General features: G+C 37.6%; 1 protein-coding gene across 6 annotated transcripts in view; it reads left to right on the top strand.

Annotated features, from left to right (window-relative positions):
- ATP8B4 (ATPase phospholipid transporting 8B4 (putative)) overlaps positions 1 to 25,563 on the top strand; it is a 384,379-nt gene that overhangs the window by 87,458 nt on the left and 271,358 nt on the right. For all 6 annotated transcript variants that reach the window (XM_056810175.1, XM_056810180.1, XM_056810178.1 and 3 more), the window contains one exon: positions 22,745 to 22,803. In XM_056810175.1, coding sequence (XP_056666153.1) covers positions 22,745 to 22,803 — 59 coding nt within the window. The remainder of the gene's footprint in view (positions 1 to 22,744; positions 22,804 to 25,563) is intronic.

The raw sequence follows: 25,563 nt of genomic DNA, 5'->3' as shown, positions 1-25,563 counted from the left end.
CTCTCAGTAACCGAGGATGATGATTGTCTTTGTGTGTTTTTATGCACAAAGACACTTGTGCGTGAAGATTTAAGTGGAAAAGTCGATGCACAGAGACAGTCCCACTCTCTCGGCGTTGGAATCCTGGGTCCAGGGGCATGAAAAATCGTTACACCGGGAGACTTCCTCAGCTGCATTGGATGGCCATGTTGTCTTTTGTGCTCCAACACGCCCTGAGCACTCCACAGTGCTTTGCTGTTTCGCCATCTCAGCCGTTGAACCTTCTTATTAGTTTCTTCCGCCTGTTCCGCCGAAGCAGTCTTCACATGCTGGGTGAGCAAAGCCCTGGTTCACCAGGGTCTACGACCCGATGGCTACCCTTACAAGGTTTAGCCGGCCTGTCGAAGCCGTTGCCTGGGGTGTGGCCACTGCCGCATGCTAGCAGCTACTAGGAGCCACAAGTGAGAGCTGGGTGTCAGGTGGGGATCAGAGGCTGGAGAGCTGCCCTAGGAGGGTAGGACAAGCCCTCCATGCCAAAGATATTACTCCTCCCTGAGCACCCCATACACCCCTCCCAATGTAAAAATGGAGACTTGAACCCCAGACTCCAATCCCCAGAAGTCCTTGCTCTGGTTCCTAGGATGCTTTGTAACCTCACCTGAATTCTCACCTGGGCCGTGAAAAAATTATTATTTATAGAGTCTCTGCCTACAGCTCTCACTCTTTCCTGTTTCCCCTTCCAAGCAGATATGTCTCTCAGGATGAAGGTGAGGTTGAATGGGCCTCTCGGCCCATCTAGGCACATGTTTTCTTACTTGTATTTTCTTAAATTCTTAATCTTAAATAAATCTCTAAAAAGATAATACTTCTAGAGTAAAACTAATTTTTTACCTGCCACAGTTTGGCTTAAATGATTGAAATGACTGAACAATATTTTATCCTGGAGGAAAAAGATAGCTCTTGAGCTTATTCAGCAGTAAGTTGGGTGATATGATCATATCTACACTTTAAAAAAATAACCTTGGCAGCTAGGTGGGATGAATGAAAGCAAAGAGTCTAGAATGACACTGAGATTGTGGACTTGGGTGATTAGGAGACTCAACAGAAATAGGGATGTTCAGAAGGGAAGATAATGTAGTTGGTTGGTCATGTTCAGCTTAATGTGCCTATGGGATATTTAACTTAAGGTGTTCAAGAGGTAGTTGGGGATCATTACTGTATTTTAACAAACACAAGGGTAAGACGTATAGATTAGGGAATCAATTTCATAGAGAGAGCAGATCTGTCTAATTATTTGCTAATGAAATAATAATTTCTCTATAGTTCAGAAGACTATACATGGAACCATGTAGTCAATAGCCAGGGACAAATGTATATCCAAGAAGATAAACTTACGAAAACTTAAATTTCCTTTCCAGCATTTTGATAACTATATCCTCCTGTATTGCCCTGGTTATGAAAAGCAGAGAAGTAACTTATTCATATTTTCTCTTAGATAGGATGACTTTTAAATTTAGTTCAGTTCAAGTTCAAATAAAATTTATTAAGTTCCTATTGTATGCAGAGATACTTTTTCTGGTATTGGGGAAGGCAAATGTTTAGCTTAATTCAGGCCCAATGATGATTAGTCTAATAAGAGAAGACACACAAATAACTAAAATACAAAAAAATGTATAATAAGAGCATAGGAAATGGAGAGGTTAAATATGTGGATTTTCTGTATGGTAGGGTAGTATATGAGATGATATGACTTAAAGATAACAGAGACCACCTAGGTAAGCAGAGGCAAGTTTAATATTTCTCATGAGAAAGGGTACCTCCTCAATATGGCAGTGCCACTGGGCAGTAGGTAGTCAGTTGCTCATATGGACCCTGACACAATACCCCTTATCCTACCACTCTCTCAGTTCACCATTGGCTGGTGATCATGGGCTCACAGTCTGGGCACGAAATTCTAACCCATCACAATCATCCACCTAAATTTTATTCCTAATACAGCAAGTGGGATGTCCTCTTCTGTTAGCTCAGGGTGATTTTGTATTTTTGGAAAACTAGGGGCCTACTTGGAGAATAAAAATGTGTATGCCTATTACTGCTTCTTTGAGAGTTCACCATTTTATATATTAGTTCTCTCACAATAGTGCCAAATTAAAATGAATATATAACTTCAAATATTATATTTTTAAGATTTATTAATAATCACTACAAGTAAAGAAATAAAAAGGTATTTATCTAAGAAAATAAAACCACATACCCAAGCTTATCTACCTACTTAAAAAGGCCTGCTCCACCAAAGCCACCAATAGGAAGGAAAGAGGGCTAGAGGCAGAAAAAGGGAGAATTTATATCCTGCCTACATAAGTACATAACAACAGGAGGAGAGTGGGGTGCTGGGTAATGTAGTTCAAAGATACAAGATTTCTAATTACACAATAGGAAAGGTTATTAGTGACTAGTAGGATTCATTCTCTTCTTCCTAATAATGGTTGTTTGGCTTCCCTTAGGTAGTTAGAATTTTTCCCACAGTGAACATTTAAGAACCCTCAGGATTTTTTCTCTAACTTTTGAAGTATTTTGGGGAGAGTGTATTATAAATTTCCATTTTAATGGAAAATGTATGTATTACCATTTATACATTTATATTTTATAGAAATATGTATATATAGGCACACAGAAATATTTTATGGAAATATGTATGTGTTTGTATATATACATATATTTTTGGAAATACATATGAATATGTAAATATTTTATGGGCATATATACACATAAGTATATGCACATTTATTTTGTGTAACTATATAAACAGAAGCATATATATATTTTATTGAAACAGATATATATAGAGAGAGCTATTTATTTTATGGAAATATATATCTTTATATATTGATAGAATGGTTTTGAGCGTAACACATTCTATAAAAGATGAGATATTTTTGTACATAAGTAAATAACAAAGGGAAGAAAATGTGAATAGAAAGATTAGAACTGTGTAGAGTTCATCAGGAAAGACTTCATGTAGCACCTAAGCTTTGAATAAGATTTGAAAACTACAAAGGAGATATTTAGAAAAATATTTTTTTCTGATTGGGGGTATGCAATTCACAAAGGCATAAAATAGATAGAAAAGATAGAAAATAAAGATAGAAATGAGTAGGTTGTTTACAGAGAACAGCAAACAGATATGTACATTAGAGCAGAGTCCCTTAATCTGAGAGAAATGACAGAGAAGAACATTTAGACAACAAGTAAGGTAAGTTTTCTGAGTGACTTGGAACACAGAGGAGTCTACCTTTGGATGCCTTCAGATCCAGCATGCTGTTTCTGCATGTTTCTATCCTTTCAAAAGTCCTAAGCTTTCTGTCAAGCTTCCTCTAGTTATTAGATCAAATCTTTGACTTTAAGTTGAATTTCCCCCTGCAATTAGTCAGCCTTACATGCTGGAGGTCAATAATGAAGGATTCTAGTGTTTCCTTTATATTTGTGAAATCCTGGATGGTAACATTTTTATATATCTATTCAAGGCTGTTGAATTGTAAAGTGGGGGAGTAAATAGATCCTCAAACAAGTAATTTCCCAAATGTCTGGACTTGATGAGAAAATTGGTTCAGCTGGAAGAACTATGGACCAAAACCTCTTTAAATTACATCTGAATTCTCTAGCTTCTTTCCCCAAGTCTTTAGGGAGATCTGGAGGGGGAGGGGAAAACTGTGGATTTCTTGGTAAGGGGTGTTTTGGCCTTTCTTCCCTTCTGTTTGCTACTTAAAGGCTGATGAATCCCAACAGCTGGAAGGTTACTATTAGTTTTCAATAGGAAGCCCTGATTTGGTACACATATTTTCCAATTGTATCAGAATGTGCTTTTGGAGGCTAGTCAGGAAATCTTGGAAGTTTGAAAGCTGTTTTATTTAAAGCTACTCCCTTTATTGTTCTCTCCTCCAGTGTTTAAGAAATTGCATTCCAACCACACATACCCTACTGTGAAGGATGAAGAGAAATAGAAAAGTAAAAAAACCCTTAAGTTATTGATTTGGCTGAAAGAGATTTTACTGAACTTTCAAAAAAAGAAAGTTGCTTCACATCTGGGAATTTTATGCAGTTTTTGGATTGAAATCAACTTCTCGCAGGAAATATGAATCTATAACAAACCAGAACTTTGCAAGTTGAAGTTAGAGGGAAACCCTACATTTCATTAGCTACAACTTTAAGAACTTGATGGAGAGGAGGCTATCTACAAATTTATGTATGCCTTTTAAAGCTTATAACTGTTGTGTTCTTAATCTTGTCTGATATAAACACTCTATATTTAATAAAAAATATAGACCTGATAATCAATACTATAGATTTGTGGTCACCAAGAGACTGCCAAAAATAATGATGAGGTAAATTCCTGAAGGTCACGTTTGTCTTTTTATCCCCAGGACCTAGCAAATTGCCTGGCACATAGTAGGCATTTTTCTTTAAAAAACCCTTACCTTCTGTCTTAGAATCAATACTGCATAGTGTTTCTAAGGCAGAAGATTGGTGAGTGCTAGAAAATTGGGGTTAAGTGACTTGCCTAGGGTCACACAGCTAGGAAGCATCTCTGGTCACAACCCAGCACCTCCTGTCTCAAGGCAGTGAGCCATCTAGTTGTCCCCACAAAGTATTGTTTAATGAATGCTTGTAGAATAATTGAGTTCCTACAATGTACAGAGTTCATTGATAGACATTATTAAAGAAACAAATATAAGTCACTCTTGTTTTCAAAGATTTGCATAATCTAGTAGGGAAAACGGGATATGTGCAAGACATACTAGAGTTAAGAAGCATTTACCAATTTCCACTAAGGTGATGTAAATATAAGGATAATTTGTCAGGGTAGTTAGGGGGCACAAAAGTTAGAGTAATGGACCTACAGTCAAGAAGACTCATCTTCTAGAGTTCAAATCTGGCCACAGACACTTACTGGCTTTGTGACTTTGAGCAAGTCACTTAACCCTCTTCACCTCAGTTTCCGCCTTTGTAGAATACATTGCAAAATATAATGGTAAACTGCTCTAATATCTTTGATAAGAAAACTGTAAATGGAGGCATAAGGAGTAGAACATGACATAATTAAATGACTAAACAACAGCAATTTGCTAGGACATCCTTTGATCAGTTTGATTGAATTCTCCATTTAACTTGATAAGATATACAGGGCATGGAGTCTTTGTTTGGAGGCTCTGAAGTCCACTTCCCCATGGAAGTACGTGCCCATTTGTACCTGATTTAGAGAAAACAGACAATTCTTGGGTCTCGGGCTGCCTTCAAGCTGATTGACCTGATTGACTTATTAGGTCTCAGTGGGATGGACTAATCTTAGAGTTTCTGCAATACTTCATAGTGTACACAAGTGATCTGGGAGGCCAGGGCTCCTCTTCTGTCTATCTGCCTTTCTGGCAGATTTTTTCCACTTTGAGAAGACAGAGCAGAGCATACAGCAGAATAGACCTGCATTCTGATTGGGGGATACACACAGGCAGGTGCATTTTCCCCCTTACCAGTATTAACTGAAGGTGACTTGCGATAGAAACATGTGGCAGAAGGAGACATGAGCTTGTACACAGTTTAAGAGGAGAGTTCACATACAGTATTCATATACTCTAAACTCCTGTATGTAGCCAGGAAATTTCAAATTTTCTAGGCAGCATGATCCTGGAATCATCCGCTATCAAGAAAAGACCTGGGCAGCCTCAGTGTTGAGAGTTAATCTCAGATTTGAGAGTTCTCATATTGGAGAGTTTGAGTATTGAGAAGAGGATTTCACAAGATGTGCTTCTTGGTGAAAGAGGATAACAGTTTGCCTTATTCCTATGAGGAATACTATTTGAAGAGTAAAACCAGGGAACTCCTTAGTTCAGCTCCAAGAAGAATAATACTTCTAATTCAGCAGGCCTTAAAGTGTGTCTACTTTCCAGGAGGAGAATATAATATAATATAGCATAATATAATAAGATATGATATGATATGATATAATATAAAACATAATACAATATGATATATAACATAATATGGTATAAAACATAATATATTATGATATATAATAATACCATATCATATAATACAATACAATGTAACACTATGTAACACAAAGTAACAATGTAATACAATACAACATAATGCAATGCAATGCAACATAATGTAACATAACATAACATAACATAGCATAGTATAGTATAATATAATACAATATAATACAACATAATATAATATAATATTACATTGCATAGCATAGCATAGCATAGCATAGCATTTCCTGCTGAAAAGAGGATTCACCAGAATATCCAAAAGTTGGCCTGATGGCAACCCCAAATTATTTTTCCTTCTGGGTAAACTGATGGCCTATTTGAATACGTTATATGTTTTCTGGGTCTATTCTTGTAAATCCTTTCCATCTTCTATATGCAAAGAATGAAGTGAAAAAGGATATTCCACATCTGATTTGTATTTTCTACTTTGAAGTACTTGCACAAAATCTAGAAGCATGTTATCAATGATTTGGGAAACCCATTCATGAGCTAAATGTAAGCTCTGTTAAGAGATTTTTCTCAGAGTAATGCCAGATGGAGAAAATGAGCCAAAGAGAGATTATGAATCTTTTTTTTTTTTGATGAGGAAGGAGGGAATTAGCTCATCAAACCAAACCCAGTACACATAAACTCAATATTTTGGAACATCCTAAGCTACATCTAAAATAACTTCAGGTATTTTGGGAGAAAGCAATTTGGGAGAAAGAACAATTTGAGACTATATTCTGGATTAAAGCTAACTTTGATTTGGGCTAATTATACGAGTCTTTTGTTTCTACTCCAGTATTTTGCTACCTATCTTTTAGTAAGCTCAGTCTATAATATCAGAGATTGATCAGGACACAGGAAGGAGTTATTTGCCCAATATTCTGGTGAAAGGTTTTTGAGAAAACTGCAATTCCTAGTTAACTGAACTTTAAAATTTCCCCCTGAATTTGAAATACCATATGCTATATTTGGTGGCCATTGCTCTCGGCACTTGATGACTGAATCTATAGTGTCTGTAGTTAGGAACCTGGTTGAAAGCTCATTAGATTAAAAGTTTCATCAGGGCAGGGGCAGGGGCAGGGGCAGGGGCAGGGGCAGGGGCTGTCTTTTACCTCTTTTTGTATTCTTAGCTCCCAGCACAATGCTTGGCAAATGTTGTTCTGTTATTTTTCAGTTCATGTCCTGATTTTTGGGTTTTCTCACTGGAGTGGTTTATCATCTCCTTTAATTCATTTTACAGATGAGGGAACTGAGGCAATCAAGGTTAAGTGATTTGCCCAGGATCATATAACTAGTAATTATCCAAGACGAAATTTGGACTCAAGAAGATGAATCTTCCTGACTCTACATCCAACACTTTATCTGCTGTGCTACCTACCTACCTGGCAAATAGTAAATGCTTAATACATGTTTATTGATTGAAGTTAAAAAGGAAGGAACATATTAAATAGAAGGGGGAGATGAAGTAGCATTGTAAGGAAAGATTTCCAATGAGTATCTTGTCACTTTTCCTTTTTTATGATTTTTCAAAAAGGGTTAGATTCTATCTAGTAATAGAATCTCTGAGTCAAAAGGCGAGTTTAGTAGTGGTTCTCACTATATTATCCTGTTACTCTTCAGAAAGTTTGTACTGTGTTCGGTTGCTCAGTTCAAGTTCATACAGTTCTACCAACATTGTAATGTATGTAACAGAATACCAATTTTCCAAACTCTGTGAAGATAGTTTTTGTTGTTGCTATTTTATTTTATTTTTTTGTTTGTTTGTGTGCTTATTTATTTAATTTTTATTTGGTCATTTTCAAACATTATTCATTGGAAACAAAGATAATTTTCTTTTCTTCCCTCCTCACCCTCCCACCACCTCTCCCATAGCCCACGCGCGATTCCACTGGGTATCACATGTGTTCTTGATTCAAACCCATTTCCATGTTGTTGGTATTTGCATTAGAGTGTTCATTCAGAGTCTCTCCTCAGTCATATCCCCTCCACCCCTGTAGTCAAACAGTTGCTTTTCATCGGTGTTTTTACTCCTACAGTTTATCTTCTGCTTGTGGATAGTGTTTTTTAGATCCCTACAGATTGTTCAGGGACATTGCATTGCCACTAATGGAGAAGTCCATCACCTTCTATTGTACCACAATGTATCAGTCTCTGTGTACAATGTTTTCCTGGTTCTGCTCCTTTCCCTCTGCATCACTTCCTGGAGGTTGTTCCACTCTCCATGGAATTCCTCCACTTTATTATTCCTTTTAGCAAAATAGTATTCCATCACCAACATATACCACAATTTGTTCAGCCATTCCCCAATTGAAGGGCATCCCCTCATTTTCCAATTTTTGGCCACCACAGAGTGCAGCTATGAATATTCTTATACAAGTCTTTTTCCTTATTATCTCTTTGGGGTACAAGCCCAGCAGTGCTACGGCTGGGCAGACAGTCTTTTATTGCCCTTTGGGCATAGTTCCAAATTGCCCTCCAGAATGGTTGGATCAATTCACAACTCCATCAGCAATGAATTAGTGTCCCTACTTTGCCACATCTCCTCCAGCATTCATTACTTTCCATAGCTGTTATGTTAGCCAATCTGCTAGGTGTGAGGTGATACCTCAGAGTTGTTTTGATTTGCATCTCTCTGATTATAAGAGATGTAGAACACTTTTTCATGTGCTTATTAATAGTTTTGATTTCTTTGGCTGAGAACTGCCTGTTCATGTCCCTTGCCCATTTATCAATTGGAGAATGGCTTGATTTTTTGTACAATTGATTTAGCTCTTTATAAATTTGAGTAATTAAACCTTTGTCAGAGGTTTTTATGAAGATTGTTTCCCAATTTGTTGCTACCCTTCTGATTTTAGTTACATTGGTTTTGTTTGTACAAAACCTTTTTAATTTGATGTAGTCAAAATAATTTATTTTACATTTTGTGACTCTTTCTAAGTCTTGCTTGGTTTTAAAATCTTTCCCTTCCCAAAGGTCTGACATGTTTTATGGGTGAGTTCATTCCATTCACATTCAGAGTTATTATTACTAGCTGTGTATTTCCCAGCATTTTGATTTCTGCTCCTTTTCCTGCTTTTTCTTCTTTCACTATTTCCTTCTATACCAATGTTTGCTTTTGAACAGTCCCCCTTGTTCCCACCCTTATTTTACTTCCCTTTCTACCCCCTCCTTATTTATCCCCCCCTTATTTTCCCTGTAGTCTTTCTAAAGTTAACCCTCCCCCCGCTCCCTCCCTCTCTTGTACTGCTTCCCTCCCCACCAGACCGTTTGTTACCCTTCTACTCCACTATAGGGTGCAAATCTATTCTCTGCCCCCAATGGATTGGATTGTTTTTCCCTCTTTGAGTCACTTTCAAAGCACGTAAAAGTTGAGTATTTCCTTTCTCCAACCTCTTTACCATTCTAGTGTATTGATGTTCTCCCCCCTCCCACCATGAGTTTCTTTATGACATATAAATTTACCCCCATTTGTTTCTTTTCCCGTTTCTTTTAATATTAACCTATTTTAAGCTCTAGTTATATATACATGTATATATATATATATATGCATACTCATGCGTATGTATTTTTGCATGCATATCTCTATATACCTATTTATGTCTTGTCCTGTCATCCTATACAGTTTGTTGCTGTTCCCTCTAAGTATACTTCTTTTTGCTGCCCAGGTAATAACAACAGTTTTTAAGAGTTACCAATGACCTCGTTTCTTATAGGGATACATATCATTTTAACTTATTGAGTCTCTTAAAATATTTTTTGTTTTTCTTTTTTCCCCTCTTTTTTTTGTTTTTTTTTTTAAAAATATATTTTATTTGATCATTTCCAAGCATTATTCGTTAAAGATCATTTTCTTTTCCTCCCCCCCACCCCCCATAGCCGACGCGTAAGTCCACTGGGCATTAGATGTTTTCTTGATTTGAACCCATTGCTTTGTTGATAGTATTTGCACTAGAGTGTTCATTTAGAGTCTGTCCTCTGTCATGTCCCCTCAACCTCTGTATTCAGGCAGTTGCTTTTCCTCGGTGTTTCCACTCCCATAGTTTATCCTTTGCTTATGAATGGTGTTTTTTTCTCCTGGATCCCTGCAAGTTGTTCAGGGACATTACACCGCCACTAATGGAGAAGTCCATTACGTTCGATTATACCACAGTGTATTAGTCTCTGTGTACAATGTTCTCCTGGTTCTGCTCCTCTCGCTCTGCATCACTTCCTGGAGGTTGTTCCAGTCTCCATGGAACTTCTCCACTTTATTATTCCTTTTAGCACAATAGTACTCCATCACCAACATATACCACAGTTTGTTCAGCCATTCCCCAATTGATGGGCATCCCCTCGTTTTCCAGTTTTGGGCCACCACAAAGAGCGCAGCTATGAATATTTTTGTACAAGTCTTTTTGTCCATTATCTCTTTGGGGTACAGACCCAGCAGTGCTATGGCTGGATCAAAGGGTAGATATTCTTTTGCATTATTTCCCACTTTTCCTCCCAGAGGGCTTCCATCTTTTTGGTCATTTCTGATTCAAATTCTTCATGGGTTTGTGGAGAGTTTCTATTTCCTTTGGAAGATTTTGGAGAATTTTCTTGTATATCTTCTTCTATCTGCTCTGTATTTTGTATTTTGGCTCCATAGAATGTGTCCAAAGTCGCCCCTTTCTTCTTATTTTTCTTGGTATTTTGGGGCTTCTGTGCTTCTGTGGAGTTTGTCATCTCTGAATGTGGAGGATTAGCTTTTCTTATCTCTGGTGATCCGAGGCTTTAGTCCTGGGCAGATGTTGGTTCTAAGAGCTTTCCCTGGGTTAAACTGAATATGCCTCACTGGAGCTGGAATGGAAGGGTCGGACCATGAGGCCACACTCTCCCCCCAGCTCCCTTTCAGGAAGTTGCCTTCAGAATCGCTGGCCGTGAGGCTGTTTCGTTGGCCTTCGGGGGGGATGGGCTGCAGCTTTCCCAAGCTCTAGGGCAAGGACTTTCACTGAGACTTGGATAGCAGGATCCTGCCCGTGAGGCTGTCTTGCCCGCCCTGAGGGTTGCTGTTGTTTCGACCAGCTCTCTGCAGCAGAAGCCCCAGGCAGTAACTTTCACTGGGACTCGGGTAGAAGGCCCTGAGGGTTCTGCTCTCTGAGCCCGGCTGGGCTGCGGCTTCCGGGAGCCTTGGACTCTGCGCTCCTACCCCTGAGGTCCGAGTGGTCTCAGGTTCTGGCTTTTGAGGGGAGCCGTACCTTTTGAACCGGGTCCAGGTCCAGGAGGAGGGTTCCCAGGGTCTGTGCTGTTGATCGTTTTGAATTTCGGCGCCTTAGGAGCTTATATTTTGAGATTGGTCGGGAAGGGTTTTCCGGAGATCTGAGCTTTAGCTTTCTCTAAGCCGCCATCTTAACCGGAAGTTCTCCCCTCTTTTTTAAATTACCTTTTGATGATTCTCTTGAGTTCTGTGCTTGTACATCAAATTTTCTGTTCAGGTCTGGTCTTTTCTTTATGAATTCTTGAAATTCTTCTATTTTGTTGAATGACCATACTTTCCCCTGTAAGAATATAGTCAGTTTTGCTGGGTAGTTGATTCTTGGTTGTAGACCTAGTTCCCTTGCTTTCTGGAATATCATATTCCATGACTTTCTTTTTTTTCAGTGTGGATGCAGTCAGATCCTGAGTTATCCTCACTGTGGTTCCTTGGTATCTGAATGACTTCTTCTTGGCAGCTTGTAATATCTTTTCTTTGGTCTGTTCTTGAATTTGGCTATAACATTCCTGGGTGTTGTTAGTTGGGGGTTAAGTACAGGAGGTGATCTGTGGATTCTATCAATCTCCACTTTTCCCTCTTGTTCAAGGATTTCGGGGCAGTTTTCTTTAATAATTTCCTGTAATATAATGTCCAGGCTTTTTCTTTTGTCATGGTCTTCTGGTAGGCCAATAATTCTTAAATTGTCTCTCCTTGAACGATTTTCTAAATCCTCTGTTTTGTGAATGAGATGCTTCATATTTTCCTCAATTTTTTCATTCTTTTGGTTTTGTTTTATAGTGTCCTGCTGCCTTGTGAGGTCACATGATTCTAGTTGTTGTATTCTGGTTCTTAAAGACTGGATTTCATCCTTAGTTTTTTGGTTGTCCTTTTCCTTTTGGTCAGATTTTCTTTGGAGGTCATCTTTCATCTTCTTCACCTCATCTTTCCTCTGCTTTGCCTCATATTTCATCTCTTCTGCCTCATTTTCCAGCTGGTTGATTTTGGCTTTCAAGACACTATTTTCTCTTTCCAGATAACTTATCTTAGTTTTTAAGTTCTTTTCCCAATTGTCTTCAGCCTCTCTTAATTGTGTTTTGAATTGCATTTTGAGTTCTTCCAAAGCCTGTATCCAATTCGCTGGGATTTCTGATTTTTCCTTTGCTGATCCTTCCCCCTCTGTTCATTTGCTCTTTGCTCATTACCTGTGCAGAAGCTGTCTATTGTAATTTCTTTCTTCTTTTTCTGTTGTTTGCTCGAGTTTAGCCCTTCTTTGCTCCCCATATTTGGCTGTGCTCTTGCTCCTCTCATTTTGTTTTGGTTTTGGGGCTGTCAATCTCCCCTCTTGGAGCTTTGTCAGATCTCTTGGTACAGTCCCCAAGGGAGGAATGTTAGCTTCCCTGTCCTCTGGGGGCTTTTGATTGGATTGAGTTCAACTGGTCAGGCTGTATGTGGTATGAAGCTCTGAGGCTCTGAAGACTCCTGGAAGGCTGGGCCCCCAAGGCTCTCTCCAATTCTCTCCAGCTGCTTCTCCGGTGTCCGCAAGTGCCTTTGCCCGCCTCCCTAAACTCTGAGGAGTTCTAATGGAATTAGGTTCAACTGGATTGGTCTGGATGTGCCCCGAGGCAATGGTGAGACTGGAGCCCGATGGAGGGACCCAGCCATGGCCCTGTCTCTCCCTGGCTTCCTCCCCGCTGTCCAAGCTGGATGCTCTGAGCCTGCTCACAAGGTAGACCCTCCAAACTAGCACCTTTGCCCACTCAGAGGTTCCTGCTGCTGCTGGGGGCTCAGCCCTCTGGGTTGTGGGGGAGGGGTCCTGGGACCTTCGCTCTGCCTTCCCCTTAGCCCTGAGTATTCTCGGATTCTGGCTTTTGGGGGGCGTACCTTTTGATTTGAGTCCAGAAGGAGGGTTCCCCGCTTCTGTCCTGTTGTTCAGCTTGAATTTCAGTGACCTAGGAGCATTCAGTCTGTATCGGTAAGGAAGGGTCTTCCACGAGGTCTGAACTTTTGCTGCTTGCTAAGCCGCCATCTTGACTCCGCCTGTTGTTGCTATTTTAGTGGATATAAGGTGGTATTGTAAGATTGACTCTGATTATTAGGACATTTAGGCATCTTTTTAGAGGTTGTCAACAGTTTGAATAGAAGCTTTTCAAAGATAGAAATGCATTTCTGTTGACCATTGTATAGTTACCAGGAGTGGAGTCTACTACTCTTGTAGATGTACATTTATCCATCACAGATTTATGTAATGCTTTTATGCAAATATTTTCCCTATTTAAAAAAAAATCTATTGTACAAAATCCTTTTCTCTTTGTTTATTCAAACTCAACGATTCTGTCCTTCATTTTCTCCCTTTTACTTGATTGATAAAAATGTTCTCTCTCTCCATTGTTGAGAGAAATATATTATTCTTTTATTTTCTAGTTTTTATTAATGATTTCAAAATATTTAAATCACTGATGCAGTTATGATTTATCCAGTATAATAAACTATTCATTTAATGGGCTTCTGTGCATTATGTTGTAGAAGCATAATACAGACAGATATTTACTCTCAACTATGATTTTGTCTAGCAAATGCTGGGTGTTTTATAAACCATGTTTAGCATTGCACCGAGCACCAAATACTTCAGTTTACTTGAGACAGTTTAAGTAGAGATTCACCATATTGCTAGAGTTACATGTTCTAATTGTTCTGAACTGGTTCCCAAATTCACTTTTTCATAGAAAGTTTGCAATATGATGGATAATATTTTTTTACATATGCTTCTGTATTTCAGTTACAAATACTTCTTTAATCATTTAGTGTCAGTACTCATTCTCTGAACAGATCTTCTAAATCAGTATAATATAGACTAATATTTTTAAATTCACATAATTTCTACTTAATTTTTACTTCTCATGGATTTACCATATTCTGATAGTAAGTTACTAAAATTAGGGCAGGTAGGTGGTACAGTAGATAGAGTGCTAGGTCCAAAGTCAGGAAGATTCCTCTTCCTGAATCCCATCATAGCCACTTACTAGTCCTGTGACCACAGGCAAGCTACTTAACCTTATTTGACTCAGTTTCTTTGTCAAGAAGACCCCAAATAGGGTCACAAAGAATCAGACACAACTGAAAAATGACTGAATGGGAACAGCAACAAAATCCCATTTAGAGTACAAAGCATAAATGACTTTACTGAGTCACTCAGAGCCCACACTAAATACAAGGTAGGCAAAATATATGCTTGTGATATAGTTATGGTTTTGAGTCTGACACAACTAAAAAATGACTGAACAATGTTAAAGTTTCTCACATTTTCTTTTTGGTAATTTTTTACTGCAATTTACAAAGGTTTTCCTTTATGAATATTTCCTTTATGAATATTACCACAGAATTATTAAGCTGTTATTTTTTTTAAAAATTAGTATGTTCTTAATTTGAATACATTTAAAAAATTTTTAAATTTGATTCTTATTTTTGTTTTTGACAAAGTTGGACATATTCCAACAAATATACACACGACTTTCTCAAGGGCAGCTAGGTGGCTCAGTGGATTGAGAGCCAGGCCCAGAGATAGGAGGTCCTGGGTTCAAATTTGACCTCAGATACTTCCCAGCTGTGTGACTCTGGGTGAGTAATTTAACCCCCATTGCCTGACACTTACTGCTCTTCTACCTTGGAATCAATACACGGTATTGATTCTAATATGGATGATAAAGATTTTAAAACAAACAAATTTCTCCCCTTCCCCTCCTCAAAGTAAATTTCCTGAATACAGTTAAACAAAACTGCCTATCAGCGGTTATAACTGTCACCTTTCACTTTTGTTATTTATTTCTTGTTAACAAAAAAGGAAGGATATCTGCTTTGCCTTTCGTAATTTGGGGCCCACGTTGTCAATCATAATTGAGTTAAATTTTGTTGTCATTTAGTTTTACCTTTATTACAGCTTTGTATCATTATATATGTTTGCCTTTTTGGTTCTTCTTTCTTTGCTCTCTTCATACAAAATTTCCCACATTTCTTTTAATTCTTAACATTTGTTAATTCTTATAATGTAATGATATGGTCTTAAATGCATTAGCAGCAGCAGCAGCATGGTATAAAGACTAGAGAGCTGGTCCAGAATTACTGACTTCAAGAGTCCTCTCTGAGATGCATCGGCTATACAGCCCTGGACAAATCCCTTAACCTCTCAATGCTTTAGGGAACCTATTCATATAACATAATTTGTTCAGTTATCATGTAGATAATTTATTTTTGTTATTACAGATAACCTTGCCATGAATGCATATTTTTAACTTATGGATCTCATCTTGTGGCAATAATCTTTTTGGAATATAAACCAACAATGAGATCACTTAGGGCAATGAGTATAAAGATTTATTAACTTTTCTTTAAAGGTTTCAAATTGTTTTCCAGAATGGTTTGGACCAATGCATAGGATCCCAGGTAGTTAATTTTAATGGCTATCTTCTCACAGTATGGACAGTAAGCAGTAAAACATTGACAGTTTTCCCATCTTTTCCCATTTGTTAGATGTCATAGTGATAGAATGCTGGATTTGGAGTCAAGAAGATCTGAATTAAAATCTGGCCTTTGGCACTTACTAGCTGTGTGACCCTGAGCAAGTCACTTATTCTCTGTTTGCCTCAGCTTCTTCATCTGAAAAATGAGCTGGAGAAGAAAATATCAGTCTAATATCTTTGCTTAAAAAACCCCAAAATGGGGTCACAAAGAGTCAGACACAACTGAAACAAAAGAACATCAATAACCTTTTGATTTCTGGCAGAATTCTGCAATACATTGCTAAAGAGATGGTTTGTGAGTTCTTAGAAATTTTGGTTCATTAAGAACAAATCATACCATACTAAGTTTGTTTCTTTTTAGTTCGAAAAAGGGCCACTAAAATGTTTTATGTGGGTAGCACCTTAGAATTTGTATAGTTGTGGTGGCCAAGTTGCTCAGTGGATAGAGAACCAGACCTGGAGATGGGAAGTCCTGGGTTCAGATTTGGCCTGAGGTTGTTCCTAATTGTGTGATCCTGGATCACTTAACCCCAGTTGCCTAGTCCTTACTGCTCTCCTGCCTTGGAACTGATACTTAGTATTAATTCTAGGATAGAAGGTAAGGGTTTTTTAAAAAGAAAAAAAGAAAGAAAGTGTATACTTATATTGCAACAGTGTACCTGATAGTATACTATCTCTTCATAGTCATGACAGAGATATTTGAATTGGATAATTATATAATTGGTGGATTTGAAACTGGTTGAATGACTAGCCCTGATGTTAAATGATTAATGAAAAGATTAATGTTGATTTAGAGGAAGATCTCTGGTAGAATGCCACAGGTCTTATTCTGTATAATTTTTGTCAGTGGCACAGGTCAAAGCAAATATAGCATATTTATGAAAATTTCAGATTACACAAAATAGGGAGTAATGATAATAGCTAGCATTTATGTAGTGCTTTAAGAATGGCTAGGTTATGATTCTTATCTCATTTTATCCTCTGGGAAATGGGCTGTATTATCATCTCTACTTTACAGACGAAGACCCAGAAAGGTTAAGTGACTTATCCAGAGTTATATAATTCATAACTATCTGAAGCAGGATTTGAAATTACAGTTCTCTGATTTCAAGTCCTACAAATCTCTTCACTACGCTATTTAGTTACTTGTAGTAGCTACTAGTAGGTCATATGGTAGAACTGGATTCCAAAAAGGATCTTGATTGACTAAATTAAGCTCCCAAGCGAGTCTTCAAATTAGATTTTCAGAGATACAGGTGGTCAAACAGAGCTTCCAAATGTTTGTAACAGAAGAACATAAGGTGAGACAACACATGTTCCAAGAAAAACTGGGAATGGATCTGAGTGACCCAAAATGGCAGAACTAATATTATTTAGTATTCAGGTGGACAAAATCATTTGGATTAAATACAAAAGAAAACAACTCACTAATGGACAGTAAGCAGTCAGAGTCAATATATGTTTGTTGAGTACATTTTAAAAAATGAGTTTGGAATGGCACGTTGAATATTTGTTTACTGAATTTTGTTGTTATTCAGACAGGCTCAGTTATTTCTAACTCTTTGTGACACTGAGGTTTTTTTGTCAAGATACTGGAGTAGTTTGCCATTTCTTTCTTCAGCTCATTTTACAGGTAAGGAAACCAAGGCAAACAAGGGTTAAGTGACTTGTTCATGGACACACAGCTAGTGAATGTCCAAAGCTGGATTTGAACTCAGAAAGATAGGTCTTCCTGACTTTAGACCAGGCTTTCTATCCACTGCACCACTTAGCTGCCCTAATCAGTGAATATTGAGCCCTAATGTGTTGGATACCAAGTTTTTCCAGGAAGGAGGGATCAGTTTGGTATGTAAGAAGAACTTGATATACTGAATAAAGTAAGTAGGCAGGGGTGGGACCCCATAGGTAAAAATTGGCATATAGATAGGCACACTTCTCCCAGTTTAGTCTGAGATTTTGAAGAATGGAGAACTCTACATTTGGGGTGTATTAATGGTAAACACACCAATCTAGTGAATAAAAAAGTCTTGGATTACAGATTTAGAATCAGAAGTGATCTTTAATCACCCTAGTGCAATTATCAATAATATGAAAATAGGTCTTGATCAATGCATAAGCAAAATCCAGTGGAATTGAGCATCAGCTACAGGGGGAGAGGGGAGGAGGGGAAGGAAAAAACATAAATCATGTAACCATGGAAAACATTCTAAATTAATTAATTAAATAAAAATTTTCAATTAAAAAAGAAATGATATTTAATAAATTCATCTAAATCAACCCCCTTATTTTACAGTTGATAAAACTATACTCCAATAAAGTAAGGTGATTTACCTAGGATCACACAGGTAATAGGTAAGAGAATCAAAATTTGAATCCCAGTGCTTTTTCTCTACTGTACCACACATTGAGGGTCCATAAACCTTGACCACCCCATAGCTACTTCAGTTCTCAGTTTGTCTGGTTCTGGACCTAAGTTGAGACAACCTGTGTTTTAAGAAAAGCCTGCCTTGTTTAGAACTGTAGGATGGATCTGAGTGGCCCAAGAGGGACAGAACTAACATTGTTCAGTACTCGGAATGATCTGAGATCTAGATTTTAGTTTTTATTTTATTCATTGCAAATGCATTAATTTTTTAAAGCTCTTGTCTTCTACCTTAGAATCAATACTGTATATTGGTTCCAAGGCAGAAGAGCAGTAAGGGCTAGGCAATGGGGGTTAAGTGACTTGCCCAGGGTCACACAGCTAGGAAGTATCTGAAGCCAGGCTTCTCATCTCTAGGCCTAGATCTCAATCCTCTGAATCACCCAGCTGTCCCCTTAAATGCACTAATTTAATGTAAAGTAGGTTCTGACTAAGAATCAATCTATATTTACTAAATGTCTACCATATGTCTAAGCACTGTGCTAAGAGCTGGGACTACACAATAATGCCTAAGATGGTCCCATAAGCAGACAATCTCAGGAATTTTTAGCTATATTTATCATAAATAGTCTAGATAAGGATAAAAACAGGGACTAGTAGAATTACTTTGGTTTTCTCCATCTCTATGTATGGACTCGTCAGTCATTAGCTATTTCTGACTACACATTTCCTCTACATTTAGTATTGGCCTCCCCCCTCTCTTTTTTTTCCCCTCCCTCCCCAACTACATGTTTCCTTACAGCTTGCTGAAATGGAAGAACTTATTTAATTTAGTCAAAGGTTCTAGGTTCAAATCTTAGCTCTGTCATTTACTAATTGTGTAACTTTGGGTTGGGCCACAATTCTCTCATCTGTAATACCAGAAGCTTGTATTAGATAATTAAAAAATATTCTCACTTTCTGTCTTAGTAACAACTCTAAAACAAAAAGGCAAGGGCCAGGCAAACAGGGATAAGTGACTCGCCCAGTATCATATATCTGAGGCTAGGTTTGAATCCAGATCCTCCTGACTCCAGACCTGGTTCTCTAGTCACTGTGCTATGAACCATCTTTCTTCCGATCACTAAAAGAACTTTTAAATATATTAGGCCCTTTTATACTCTGCTTTGAATTAGAATTATTTGAATATGTTGAACTGTACCCTACTCTCCATCCCTGTGACTAGATTAAAAGTTCTTTAAGTGGAAGGCCTGTGTCTGACTCATTTTGGCATCCTGTATATGTTAGGCATTTAATGTGTCATAAATGTCTATTGAATTGAGTTTCTGCCAGAAATCAGACCAATCAGACAGGGATCACTGCAATGAACTGGCTTCATTGCTTATTTTAAAAAGTATTTAGATGTTGTTTCAATAAATCCTTTTTTTTTTTTACATAAATGGTGTGGGCTCAGATTCAATGTCAGTGTGACATCTGCCTGAATTCTTTGCAGCATTTGGCATTATAGGAAATTTGTTTACCACATTTTAGGAAACTACTAAGTAATAAAAGCCTTAGCACACTAAAGAATATCAGGATCCCATAATGCTATCCCAGAGTTCATAGACTTATACATTTAGGAGTGGAAGGGATCTCCCTCATTTTTTAACTGATGGGGAATGAGGCTGAGAGATTTCAGATGACTTGCTCACATAGCTAATAAGTGTTAGAGTCAGGATTTGTACTTGTCTTCCTGCCTCTGAGACCAGCATTCTATCACACCACACTGACTCTTAGGTAGAGGAAGCCCCAGGAAATCACTTAGGTAGAATTGTGCCTAAAAGATCCTGAGACCTTAAAATACCCACAAGGATATTTTTTGCTGGCTAAGTTCAGTTTTTAAACCTCTTTTATCTTCAAGAGTTTTCTCTATGATTAAATCAATCCTGTTGCTGGAATCAGTCTGCCTTTTACATACCAAGAACAGTAAGTGTCTTACGTCTCTGGGCCTGTGTTTCCTTCTCTACATCATGAATGGTTCAGATTAGATGATCTCCAAGGTTCTTTTTGACTTTTGAGTATTTTATCCTTTGAGTCTATGAAAATTACCCTTATATCAATCCTTCATTAGACCCAGGCTGTGTCCAACGAAAAAAGGGGAAAAAACCCTTTTAAGTTGTTAACCCAGACTATTGGATTTATTTATGGTACAATTTATAGAAAGCCATGGCTTTAATTTGTTCATTTCATTCTTTAACCAATACATTTTCCACTTTGAAGGACCATCTGATAATTGCTGCACCAGCGACCGTGGTTCGAATATCTGCTTGTAAACCCAATGTTCCTCCTATCACTTCTTTTTCTTTTCAGTCTCCTTTCTAGGCCCTCTTCTTTCTCTTCTACTCTTAGGTAGGGAAAGACACTATTAAAAACATCACAAAATTATTTATGATGATTTTTAAGAATTATATGTTGTTTTAGGTGAAAGACCTAGATCTGTATAAATTGGCATGGCAAGACATTAAAGGGCAGTCCCAGTGAGATACCCAACTTAGTCTACTCTGACAATTCAATATTAACATCTGGTTATTGCTTTTTTGACCTTTCACCAAGACTTCTCTTTGTACCTACCTGTCTACCCTCTTTCCCCAAACTTCTTAATCACCAGTCCAAGATTGTCTGCATATGATTTTTCCCTTTGTTGTCCTTAATTTCCCCCCTTCTTCCATGTGTATAGATGAGTGTTTTTATATGACTTGTATATATTTAAGTGTAGTTATAAGTATAAATATATTTCTATGTATTTGTGCATATATATGTATACATGCCCCCCCCCCCATATATATGAGAATGTAGGTGTGGAATGACATGACTGCAAGTGGGTGCTTATGTATGTTTTATACATAAATTATGTTGTGAGGGGTATAGTTTCCTTATGCTAACTCTAGGACCTAATGCTAATTCTGTTTCCTCATTCAATTTTATGTGTAGCTCATAGATGATGCTAATAAAACAAGACAAGATTAAGAATGAGAGGCAGCTCAGGGGCTGAGTAGATTGAGAGCCAGGTCTGGCAAGAGGATGTCCTGGGTACAATTTTAACCACAGACACTTCCTAGCTGTGTGATCCTGGGCAAGTCAATTAACTCCAGTTGCCTAACCCTTACTGCTCTTCTGCCTTGAACCAATATTTAGCATTAATTTTAAGAGAGAAGGTAAGAAGGGTTTAAAAGAAATAAAAAAAATGAGTAGGTCTAGATCTCATAGACACAGAGAATAGCAGACATATTTATACATCCAACTCTAAGCCATAAGGAATATCTTTTGCCTTTTTTTTTCTTTTTGGTATTTCTAGTGCTTAGCCCAGTACCTGGCACATAGCAGGCACTTTATTGGCCATTAACTATGATTCTGAAATTCTGTGGTAGTATAGAGATTAAATATATGACTTTATTGGTAGAGGGAACTCCCATTTGAGGAAGTTCTATCCATTAATGTATAGCATCACTTTTCTTGCAATTGCTCACTTTCAAAAGTTGCCTAGAGCAAGTATTGAGAATTTAAGCACTTTGCCCAGAGTCAGAAAGTCAATATGTGTTACAGCTGGACCTTAAATCCAGGGCTTTCTGGCTTTACAGCCAGCTCTATAATCTTTTATGCCCTGTTGCCTCTTAGTATGACAAAGCTTATTCATTGCTTTCCCTTATCTATCAGCCAGTGGTCACAATTGTGAATTCTTTAATGTAAAACTATTTTAGCAGTTTGTTCTCTCTCACTGACTCCTGGTATATCATAATCCCCTTCATTCATATTTCCCTTAGAGATGCCATGACTTTGTCAGATAGAAGTGGCTTCCTAGAATATAATTGCTTTACTTCCTTCTTCCCTCCTTCCTTCCTCCCTCTCACCCTCCTCTCCCTCCCCATCTTTCCCTCTCTCCTTCCCTTTCCTTTCTCCCTCTCTCCCCCTTCCTTCATTCCTTCCTCCCTCCCTCCCCCTCCCCTCCTCTCCCCCTCTCCTGTTCTCTCTCTCTCTCTCTCTCTCTCTCTCTCTCTCTCTCTCTCTCTCTCTCTCTCTCTCTCTCTCTCTCTCTCTCTCTCTCTCTCTCTCTCTTTCTTTCTTTCTTTCTTTCTCCTTCCTTCTGTCTTAGGATTAATTCTAAGACAAAAGAGCAGCAAGAGCTAGGCAATTGGGGGCTAAGTCATTTGCCAAGGACCACACACCTAGGAATTATCTGAGGTCAAATTTGAACTCAGCTCCTCCCATCTCCAAGTTGGGCACTCTATCCACGGTGCTACGTAGGTGCCCCTACAATTGCCTTGCAGAGTTACTTTCCTCTTGGGGATAATTCAAGTTTGAGAAGAAGATTCTTTGTGAGGCTAATGGGACTTAGAAACTGGAGTTATATGATGCTTTGTCTGACCACAGGAAAAAACAAACAATATTCCATTTCCTGCTCCCATTTTAAACCACAGCAGTATACATTCTAAAATTTAGGCAAAAAAGAACAAAAATTCTAATTCTCATTTTGGAGGAAATAACTCATTGCAATCTTGAATATAATGAGTTTCCTAAGTGCTGTAAGTCCAATGACACTACTTTTTTTGTGAGTCTAGAATTTTATTCCATCTCTGATTTCTTATTCTTTCTTTAGAGACAGAAAGGAGAGTAAAAGCCAATGATCGTGAATTCAATGAAAAATTCCAATATGCGGTAAGTGATATTCATATATTCCTGGAATATGAAATATCTTTTATCTCTAGGATGGTAGGATTTTCACCCCTGTCTGGAACTTTATTAACATTACTCACATTTTTCCCCCTCTTATTATATGTCTTAATAGAATAGGATAGGTATAGGGAACGGCCCTGGTGATTTCATTGGCATATGGTACACACAGATGAAGAAACTCCTTTTATCAACATAAGTCATCACCTTTTCTACAATTTGTAGTTATAGAGATTTGCCTAAAATATTAAATGACTTGTTCAGGGTCATACATCTAGGATGTCAGAGGTAGGATTTGAACCTAAGTTCTCTTGGCTTCATAGTCAGCTTTCATCCATTATACTACATTGCATCTTTTGTCTTAGAGGATACAATTTTCCCTCCTCCCCATCGATTTAAAATTCTTAGTGTAAAGCTTTAATAGCTATAAAATTTAATAGATAATTATATATAATTATAATAAATTATAAAAAGTTTTGAAACTTTTCTGAAAAAATATTTTGCAACATCTTGTATATTGTCAGAGAGGTATTAGGGGTAAAGGAGGTAGGTCAGTTGGATAGGGAAACTGTGGAATAAAAAACCAGGGGACAACCTTTGCGTTCCATTAGAATTAATGAAATGCAAAGAGACTGGAAGGAAGACTCTTTATACATTGGATAATAATGAGTAGCAAACAGGCATAACCTACTTTATGGTCTGCAAATCACTTTATGAATATTATCTCTTCTCCCAACAACCATATGAAGTAGGTGCTATTATTATTCCCATTTTACAGATAAGAAAAATGTGGCTGAGACATTAGATGACTTATCCAAGCTCATATGGTTAATTAGTAAGTTGCAATGTAGAATTCAAGATTATATTCTCCTGATTCCAAATCTGGCACTCTATCCACTATGGATACCCTGTAGGATATTTATGGGAAGACATGCACAAGGTCTTCGGAAGAGTAGATGGTGTTTGTGGTTATTCAATGATGGGTTGAAGGGAATATCCTTATTAGTGAGATTACAGAGCAGGAGTCTGGTCTATGATCAAGTTCCTCTCTGATATCCTAGATGTATCATCTTGGACAAGTCATTTGATGTCTTTAAGCTTTAGAAAACTTTCTAAAACTGTCAACTGCAGAAAAGATGATGACCCATTTTGGTAAAAGGTGTTTCATCATCTGTGAGTACTCTATTCCAATGAAATCACATGTCCAATCCATATAAGTTTTGTTATAAATAAAAAATTAACCTGGAGGCTTACTTTTACCTCACACACATTCTTTATCCCATTTGACTAAAACAAATGTTTAACAACTGGCTCTCCAAAAATAGGTTCATATGACATCTTTTTAAGTTTAATTTACATTAATGTTTTCTCCTCTACTTTTTAAAGTTTAGACATCTGTAATTGGAAAATTTTGTACCCTTGAACTACATCTCCCAGCATCTCTTTCCTCTTTATCCTCAAGTTTGTGTTTGTTATATGTGTAACTCCATCCTAGCTCTATCTTTTTCCTATGTGTGGTTGAATGAGCTCTCTTTTTCTCTAGTCTTTTATTTTCCTTTTTGCTTTAAGTTATTATTAATAAATCTTATTAAATATAATACTTGGAATATTTGAGATATTAATTTTTAATCTTACATACAATCAACAAAACAATACCCTGATTTGTAAAATTTATGGATTCCTGAGGTTTAAATGTTTACATGAATATTTAACAATCATCTCTCTTAAGCTTGAGTTGGCTCCAGCACATCCCTATCACAGAACTATTGAAGTAGTGATGTACTAGAGAAAACATCCATATTTATTTATTAAGGTATATATGTGTTATAAGGTTCTTGTGCATTTGTGGTATAGTATCTAGATCATTTACTTCCTGCTAAGTGTTGTTCAGTAGTTTCAGTTATATCTGACTCTTTGTGACCCCTTTGAGGTTATCTTGCCAAAGAAACTGGAGTGATTTGCCATTTTCTTCTGTACCTCATAATACAGATGAGGAAACTGAGGAAAACAGGGTTAAATGATTTACTCAGGGTAACACAGCTAGTAAATGTTTGCAGCTGAATTTGAACTTAGGTTTTGCTAACTCCCAGTGCTGTTCCCGTTATGCTATGTAGCTGCCCCTGCTAAGTATAGCCAGTGCTATTTATAATCACTAGTTAAAATTTTCAGTGTATGGAAAGCTAATCTCCAAAATATAGGGCCACCCCTCCTTCACTTTGCTTCTGCCTTAAAGGAGATTAGGAATTCCAACCAGAAGACTTGAGGAGGGGAGGTTTCTAGATATAGATGAGAGCCAGTGCAGAGGCATAGACAGGAGATGAGTGCCATGAATGAGGAACAAATCAAGCCAATTATTATTATTAATTATGTATAAAGCACAGTTCTATGTTGGGACAGCTAGGTGGCACAGTGGATAGAGCACTGGGCTTGGGGTCAGGAAGATTTATCTTCCTGAGTTTAAATCTGGCTTTAGACACTTAATGGCTGAGTGAACCTGGCAAGTCCTGGAGCCAGAAGATGAAGTATCTTATTCATAGAACAGTGAAAGGGCCTGTGTTACTGAATGGAAAAGTATTTGGGGAGGAATAAGGTGTAGGAGACTGGAAAGGTACTTCAGAGGAATGGAGCACCAGGTTCAGAAAAATTTTAAGTGAATACTCAAGAGAGGAAGATAGAAATACTGAATTAGGCAAAACCTTCATGAAATAATATCAGAGAATTGAAATACATAGAGAAAGCTCCCAC

Source organism: Monodelphis domestica, chromosome 1 (genome assembly GCF_027887165.1).
Source record: "Monodelphis domestica isolate mMonDom1 chromosome 1, mMonDom1.pri, whole genome shotgun sequence".
Lineage (NCBI taxonomy): Eukaryota > Metazoa > Chordata > Mammalia > Didelphimorphia > Didelphidae > Monodelphis > Monodelphis domestica.
Note: the sequence above shows the minus strand (reverse complement) of the source record. Positions and strands in the feature narration are given on the sequence as shown.